At 37.3% G+C, this 8,662-nt stretch overlaps 1 protein-coding gene across 1 annotated transcript in view; it reads right to left on the bottom strand.

Moving 5' to 3' along the window:
* Positions 1 to 524: 524 nt before the first annotated feature.
* The window catches only part of LOC121964968 (rab GTPase-activating protein 1-like), a 51,067-nt gene continuing 42,929 nt past the window's right edge, over positions 525 to 8,662 (bottom strand). The window contains exons 9-13 of the mRNA XM_042515142.1: positions 8,521 to 8,625; positions 7,312 to 7,395; positions 6,680 to 6,751; positions 4,461 to 4,661; positions 525 to 2,562 (exon numbers count right to left, since the gene is read on the bottom strand). Coding sequence (XP_042371076.1) covers positions 2,407 to 2,562; positions 4,461 to 4,661; positions 6,680 to 6,751; positions 7,312 to 7,395; positions 8,521 to 8,625 — 618 coding nt within the window. The 3' untranslated portion in view covers positions 525 to 2,406. The remainder of the gene's footprint in view (positions 2,563 to 4,460; positions 4,662 to 6,679; positions 6,752 to 7,311; positions 7,396 to 8,520; positions 8,626 to 8,662) is intronic.

Raw genomic sequence — 8,662 nt, 5'->3', positions numbered from 1 at the left:
AAACGTTGGCACAGCCGAGCAAATCGCCTTAGGACAGTTTGGAAATGAGAGGAGAATATTACAACTCAATCGTGCTTATTAATGTTATGCTAGGCATTTATTTGGGGATTATGTGTGCTATGTAACAGATACTGTAGAGCATATGCTGGAACTGTTACCTAAACTCAGTTTCTCCATGACTACTGTGATGGATTATCTGGCTCTGTGGTAGTCATTTTTCCAGTCTGCTCAAGAAAAAAGAAAATCACAAGCCATGAAATCTCAAACTGTAATGTCTGTTTACAGCCACCAGAGACAATTAATATGACCTGAGGAAAAAATTCCTCCAAAAACAAAGATTCACATTTTTCTCTTACCTGTAGTGCTATTCATCAATGTAGATTGTTTTGGTGTGAGTTGCCGAATGTTGGAGATATCAGCTGAAGAGACGTCTGCCTTCTCTCCAATATAATGGAACTAAATGGCACTCGGCTTTTGGTGCTAAAAGCGTGAAAAAAAAATGCATTTAAAAAACTCGACAGCAATGTCTTTCTAAAAATTATGACCTGGTTACTCAAGATCATCCACAGAGCAATTTAATGTAGGAACTATTTTCCTTCTTACAAACTTTTTTCCAGCAACCATATAACTGTGCAGAAGGGAACAAGCATCTACTGCGAGCTCATCTAGCACCAATGACTTATGTCTCAGCTCATCGGAGGAGGACGCCATTAATGTTCACATCTCACACCATAACGAGCACGAGCCGCTCTTCCATGAGTAGATGCACGCTTTCTTCCACGCGGTGATACGGTTGACAGGTGAAATTTGGTTTGGAAAAAGAAGTTCCTACATGAAACTGCAGATTTGTTGATTATCTTTGAGTAACTGGGCCATGATTTCTGGAAAGAGACATTGCTGTTGAGTTTTTCAAAAATGGACTGCCATCTAGTTCCATTAAGTTTGACAGACAGCAGACATTCTAGGGACGGATATTCCCGAAACTCGATAACTCACACCACAACCATGTGGACTGATGAATAGTACTACGCATAAGAGGAAAAATATGGGGTGAAATGTCCCTTTAAAAAAACAAGCTTAACAGTAAAAGATCAAAAAACATTTTCAAAACTGAACATCTCAAACAAAGGTCAATATGCAGCTTCTACATATTTAAAACCACTCTGAAGACTTCCCATTATCACTGAAGATGTGTGACATTGTGCTATGAAAATCCCAACTGATTATTTAAAACTATAACAAAGACAAAACGGACACAGAGAGGGAAAAGAGTCCTTCTCTGTTATGATCACTTCAACAGACTATTTAACACATCCAGGCATGAGCTTAAACTGAGATTAAAAAAATACAATTAAAAAAATTATCAAGCGTGTAATATCACTCCCAAATTTTAGAGTGATATTACGCACCTCAAGTTTAAACCCATGACTGAGGAAACAGTAGGGACATTAAGATCTCTGCAGGTTGTCACTTTGGTTCTCCAGCCTTTGGACTCGACCAGATCGATCACATACTGTGCTTACGTCAACATCTAGAGAGATGACATTCAAATTCAAAATGGTAAAAAAAAAAGAAGAAGAAGAAATTAAAGAACAATTTCCTTGTTTTTTTCTTCTCTTAAAGAACTGTACAAGATTATTACAAAAATCAATAATTAGTTATACATATTTATATGACAACATTGTTTACGTTATATTACTATAAAGAAATACAACTTTTGTGTTGTTCTTGTTTAAGACTGAATGCAGTATTCCTTTTTCAGAGCGCTGTGGCTTTGCTGCGCTGAAGATGGTTAATGTAGATCCCTATAATTCTATGCAGTAAATGTATAATATTTCTCCATCTGTAGCTGTATCACTTTCATTGAAATTACTGATAAAATTGTGAAGAAAGTGAATGCAGGTTTAATTTTCAGCTACCTAAAAAATATAATCTCACTCAGATAATATTACTTTAACTCTGCAGTAACTATATCTGACCACAAGGTGGAGCTAAATTATTCACTTGCAAGAGGAATGCCATTGTGTATGCCTATTTAAGCTTTTTTTTATAAGAACTCTAAGAAAACAGTGTCAGCAATGACAACTGAACTTTAAATCAACGTTAAGCCTCACTGATGATTTATTCTCAACTGTCACATCAACTGTGACGCAGAGAGGGTCAACAGACTTTTTTTAGTTCACTCAAATGTAAACATTTTGTGAAAGACAGGCGACAGGTCCAGTCCTCCACCCTTTTTCCTTCCCTCATCTTTACAGCTTTTTGCAGTCCCAGAAGCTGGTGAGCATCACTCTGCCACCGGCTGGAAAAGGAATACTGCATTTCTCCGCTGCTTGTTTTTCCAACTCTTGTTCCTCAGCTCTAGTGTGCATCCTGCAGGGCAATCAGAGATGGACGCAGGGTTGTCTACACAGGGCCCTCCTTTGGAGAGGATGGGGTCTGGGAGGTGGAGCTGGAGGAAGAGGAGGCTGAGCTCTTCAGGGAGCCCAGAGTCTTGCTGAACCACGAGTTCTTGGCTGCCTGGATCTCGTTCATCAGGACTCCCCGCTGGTGTTCGAGCTCCTGCAGGGTGACCAGAGGGATCAGCAGGAGGACTGAGGAGTTCATCGACAACTATGTCTGCATTTTAGCACATTATCCAAACCATCCAGCTACTAAATATATCTCCAGTCATACAAGAGCATTTAATGAAAACTGACTATTTAAATTAGTAACCAAATTAGCAGTTTTCTATGCACCTGTGAATTCTGATACTCTTAACCCTTTGAAACCTGGATTGACATGAGTTTTCTTGTGCTTCATTCACATACCCTCACAAGATGTTTAACCCTTTGAAACCTGAGCACACTGGTTTGATTTCTTTTGAAAACGTGGGGAAAAGGCAGTGAGCAACTTGGCAAGAAATGTTAAAAAAAATGCTAGAAATTGGTAAAAAGTGACACCAAATTAGGCTGGAAAGAGTTAGGAAAAAAGTGGAAAACTTAATAAATATATAAAATTTTTTAAAAAAGGAAAAATGTCCAAAAACTAAATAATTATAAAAAGTGTTTATAATTATTACAATTATATGTTTAAAATTGTATCACAGAAAAATGTATAAAACAAATTACACATTTTTTGTGAGGTAATTTTCTTGTTTGTGTTTGTTTTTACTTTTCTTTTTCTGCTTATTTTCTGGTAATTGTCTTGTTCTTTTTTGTTAATTTCTGGCTATTTTTGGGACCTGTCTTTTTAAGTTGCTCATTTCCTTCTCCCCATGTTTTTGCCATAATATTGATATTGACACAATTTTCTTAGGGAGGTTTCAAAGGGTTAAGGGTCTGTGTTCTAGGAGTGTCTATACTTTTAAGTTCCATATCCACAGTTGTGTGTGATTTTCTTTGGAGTGGGTTCAAGTGCTTCTGTATGTACTACAGCTCATCTTATTTCTGTTTTGTTTTCAAGATTTTGAAGTTGATATTTTTGTTTTTTAATGAAATCTTGAAGGTACTGCCATGAAACTTGGTACAGATGTCCTCTTCAACTTTAACTGTAATAAACTTTGATTCCTTAACTTCTCATCTTACTTTGTCATCAGGTCAAATGTTGATGCGTCAATACTTAGGTTTATGGCCACAATTCTGTGAAACTACTGATATTCCCCTCAGCCTCAGCTGTACTTGTACTACTAGCAAATGTTAACATGCTAATACAGTACACAAAGATTGGCTAAGATGCCGATAAATGCACCAGCTAAACAGCAGCATGTTAACATGATGACATTAGCATGTAGCTAAATGTGCTCCTGTGTGTAATGGGGCTGCAGAACTGAAACTTCTCCCATGTGGTAAGTGTGAAGCAGGATTACAGTGGATGTGAAAATGAAAATGACCCTATCCATAGCCAGTGTTAGATTTTTGGGGGGTTTTGGGCTACATGGCGGACTACGTTGGACAGGACCGTATGTGGATATAAACAGCTCATTCTAAGGTAACAAAAACAAAACAATTCTTATTTTCAGGTGATTATAAACTAATGACAACATAGTTAAGAATATTATAGCATTTCTGCTAATAATTGCCCCTAAACACAGTACAATGGACCTTTGAGTAAAGTGTCATAGAGCAGCTAGTATGGTCTTAGATTCCAGTTGCAGCCTGCTTGGTGTCCTTTTTCTCTACCTTTGCTGTATTATGAGCACACAGAGAAAATACTTAAGCTATAGTAATAGGATAATTAAACTTGCAGTAAACTCTATCTATTATGATTATACCCACAAAAAGATGTCTTTAAGATAATGATTAAGAACTTTATAAGTAACTTATGTCTATTTCCATAAGATGACTTCTATATATTACTTAGAAGTCAGTATATATTACTTATTATATTACTTACGTCTATATAATTCTGTATATTGCCCTGCGTCTCTTCCACAGGTATTGTTATTGTTGTTTATATAACTGTTTGCTGGTGTTTCTGACCTGAATGCGGCACTTGGCCTCAACCAGTTGCAGTTTGGTCTGTGCCAGCTCCAGCTCCAGATGCCTCAGCTGCTCCTTCAGCCCGTCCTTCTCCTCATCCAGCGGCTCAGAGGATGTCTTGTCTCTGCCCGGGGACGAAGCCTGGAGGGACCCCAGGGTTGTAAAAAGGTCCTTACAGTGGTCACAGCCCATTACTTTACTCTGCACAGGGCACACAAAAAAACATGTTTGTTAGCGGAGGTTGGTGAGTGAACATACTTTGTAGACATCATGTGAAGGAAAACTGCTGTCATGCAGTCAGTCAAAAATATTTGTGGTTGTTTATGCCATTTCTTAAAGACAAACAATTGCACACTTAGTTGTTATGCAAAACTCATTTTATGTATTCAGTGTTAGATCAGTGTGAGAGAATTTTGCCCTAATGAGCACACTGTGATCAAAAAAGAAGATAAAATGGATATCTTGTGTAATGGGATCAGAATGCATGATTAATCTTTTCCTTTGATTTAGACTTTTTCCTGGTGGCCATGACTTCACAAGCAGATGCATTGAAAAGTTTTTTTTGTTTAAGAAATATATATATATATCAATGCTGTTACATGCTTGCTGCTTAAGGGGAAGTTTAATTCAGTCATTTCATCATACTACATGTACAGCTCCACCCTGACATCCACATACAACCAAACGATCTTTGTTGGGTACAAAAATGTAACACACAGTCCAGCCAAAGGTGAGCATGCTACAGTGGTCAATTATAGCATAAGTTTACAATATATATGACAGTTAATCATAACTGAACAGAAAATAAATGCATGACTCTTGCAATTTTTGGGGCTGTACCCACATCTTTGAATGCACTTATTGTAAGTCACTTTGGATAACAGTGTCTGTTCTCTGAATAAATGTAAGTGTTTAAAATAACTGCTCAGGGCTGCTGCAGTCATGTTACCATTGGCAGGGTCCAGTAGTAAACTAGCCATCACATAAGAGGAAATGTTATATTAACCATTAACAATGATAAACAGATGATTTTTCTTCTGTACACTTTTGTTTCCTCCCCGTGTTGGGTTGTGTAATGTCTGCCTGCCTGTTTTAACTGGCAAAATATTACATTAGAAATGATGTCCTGATCTTTCTCAAGGCCTGAGATGATGCACTGTCACACCCACAAAGTACAAATCACATTTGAAGAAGGGCTAAACAAGCTGATGATTGCTTACTTTATAGGTGTGTGGTAATGTACCAACCTGGGCTTGTCTTAACTGATCTGAAAGGCAGAGCAGTCGTGTAATTTCATTGGTTCTGTGATGCAACATATTGTGGATTTATTTAAAAGTTAGAATATCCCCTAAATTACTTCTGCTTCCTTCGACAGGAGCTGTTTATTAACGGGATAATTTGAGTTTTTTAAGGTTAGGCTGCATGAGTTACATATCTGTATTCAGTGTGTTACAGTACCTAAAGTAGATGGCAGTTAGTGCACCTCCAGTTTGGAGAAGCAGGCAGGGGTACTGCCACAGAGGCAAAGCAATGTACTTCTGTGGATGGCGGCAGCAACAAAACGTGTTTTAGCCACTAAAAAAAAGTCTCACCTAAAACAAAATCAGTATCAGTTGAAGTATATGCTATACAAGGGGAATTATCAGCACTTTACCTTGCTTTTACCTTTTTGTCAGACAGCCCTTCCCGACAGGGAACTGAAGCCATCATCTGTACTCTTTTGAAAGCCTCCATTTACATAAACAGCAAATTTACCTCGCAGAACGTGGCAGTTGCTGGTCTTCCACTGCCTTGATAATTAGTTTGTGTTATCGTATGAATTTGGGGCTTTCGAGGGTTATTTCGGATTCACCAAATTCACGCAATAACACAAATTAACTAATTAAGGCAGCGGCAGACCAGGAAGGTAGGATTACTGTGTTTGTCAAAAAACTGCCTAGTGTCTTTGAAGAGAGCAGTATTACGGCTTCAGTTACCTGCTAAAAAGAAGCAAGGTAAAGCAGTGACAATATCTCGAGAACCGCGCACCCTTACACAGATATTGATCCCATCTTCAAGAGAACATTATTTAGCCTCTGCTCCAGCAATTCAGTCTGCTTCTCCAAACTCCGGTTGTGCCGACCACCATACACGGTATATAATACACTTAATATGGATAAATACCTTATTCGACCCCACTTGATAAAATCCTAGCTGTCCTCTTAAAAGTATAACCTCACCCTGACGATATCCAGCTCTTCTTTTGTTGCTGCCTGCTGTTTTTCGAGTCTGGTGCTCAGCTGGGAGCAGATCTGAAACATAAAGAGGAAGTATAAAAGATGATTTGACATTTTAAGTACAAGATAAGAGATACACTATTGTTGTTGTTGTTTATTCAAGAAAATTAAACTGAGGAGTAAGATCGTTTTCATCAAAACTCTTTCCACAATCACTTATCTCCACTTACTCAATATTGAGCTTTACCTTGTATGTACATCAGTCTATATTACCCTGTTACTCTGTGTGAACAGTTACTGTAGCAGTGAAGTATGTTTGATAAAATATACAAATGCAATTAAAACAAAAAAATGTTTTTACCTGTTGCAATGAACTAGCTTGATATAAACAGTCAGGCTGATACTGATATGTAACTTTTAATCAAAGTACAAAGGTCATTAGTTTTACTGCTTCTTTATGTTACACTTGTGAAAACGGTTGAAAAAAACCTCACAAAATAAGAAGTGTGAATAACAGACACAAAGTAAATAGTCCAATGCACTGACAGTACAGGGCCAGAGGGTGTATGTTTTTTTCAGTTATTTTTTCCATTCTAAAAACAGCAGATAGATTTAAGTCTTTAAAATTGTCCAACCTGTTTGTATTCAGCTATGATTGCTGTGGTTTTCTTGATCTCCAGCTCAGCTTTTTCAAGCTCCCTCCTGAACACTTCCTTCAGCTGGGAGAAACAAAACAAGATGACAGAAACATAAAATCTTACACTGATGAGGACGGTGAGCTGATGTAACACAATGTTAATACAAATGTATATGTCCGTGGGATAAAAGAGCCTAGGTAAGAATTAAAAACATTCACACATCCACTTTGCAGAGTTTTTATGTTATTATGTAGTTAAATAGCATATTGCATCAAGCTCTCTTATAGCATGATAACAAATAAACATCAGCAATATTGGCTACTTAAGTGATCAATAGCAACCACCATTCATAGGTAAGGTTATGTTAGAAGAAAATATGAGTTTTAAAGATGCCCTAAATGTTAAAAACACAGAGGCCATGAATTTCATTGAGGGCTTGATTGAGCTGTTGATTAACACTAATTATACGACTGAATATCATTTAAATGCTGATTTTAGCACCTGTTTTCTAGACACCTTTATGGAATTTCTGCTCTAATTATCTAGAATACTAATTCTGTTGTGACAAGATGACTTATAGCTATCATACATTTATTTTCTTTGATCAATGACTGAAACTGATTTAAGTTATTCATAATTAATTTTGCCTTTCAGTGGATTTTTAAGTAACTATAATCATAGTTTTGTCCTTAAGCCAACTTCCCAGGACAAACATTCTGTGCTGCCTCTAGAGCTTCAAAATATATCATTATTTTTTTTTCATCACACTGTCAATTTGGTGATAGCATATTGTGAAAGACTGCAATATTGTTTTTTTCAAGTTGATGGGAGTATCGGAAGAAAACTGCACAAAAATTAATTGTTATGGGTGCTTTTTCTGTTCAGTCCAATGATCAAGTTCTTTGAAAATAGTATCAGTTCAGAAGTATAATGAAAGCAACAGAAAGGCCTAACTGGGCACTCTTAAATAATGTTAATTTTAATAACATTATTGCAATATTCAACAAGGTTTACGCATACTTTCCTCATAACAAGTGGCCCTAGTTGCCTTATAATAATTCAATCAAATATCTGTTTTTTTAAAATAAGAAAATACAGTGCAACAAAAAAAACGGACTGCAAATATCATTGAGCCAATTGACCAGTTAGGCCTGTAGTCTAATAAGGCCGAAGCAGCTTAATGAGGTGATGGGAAACAGATGTTACCTGCGCCGTCTCCTCCTCCTGTCGTCTCTTCTCCTCCTCAGTCTCCACCAGGCGTTGCTTGGTGCTCAGCAGCTCTTTGTTCAAAACATCAGCCTTGTCTTCTGCCTGAGTGCACATACACACACAAGCACACAGAGAGCCT

This window comes from Plectropomus leopardus, chromosome 3 (assembly GCF_008729295.1).
Source record: "Plectropomus leopardus isolate mb chromosome 3, YSFRI_Pleo_2.0, whole genome shotgun sequence".
In the NCBI taxonomy this organism is placed as follows: Eukaryota; Metazoa; Chordata; class Actinopteri; order Perciformes; family Serranidae; genus Plectropomus; species Plectropomus leopardus.
This window is presented reverse-complemented; position numbering and strand designations above follow the sequence as displayed.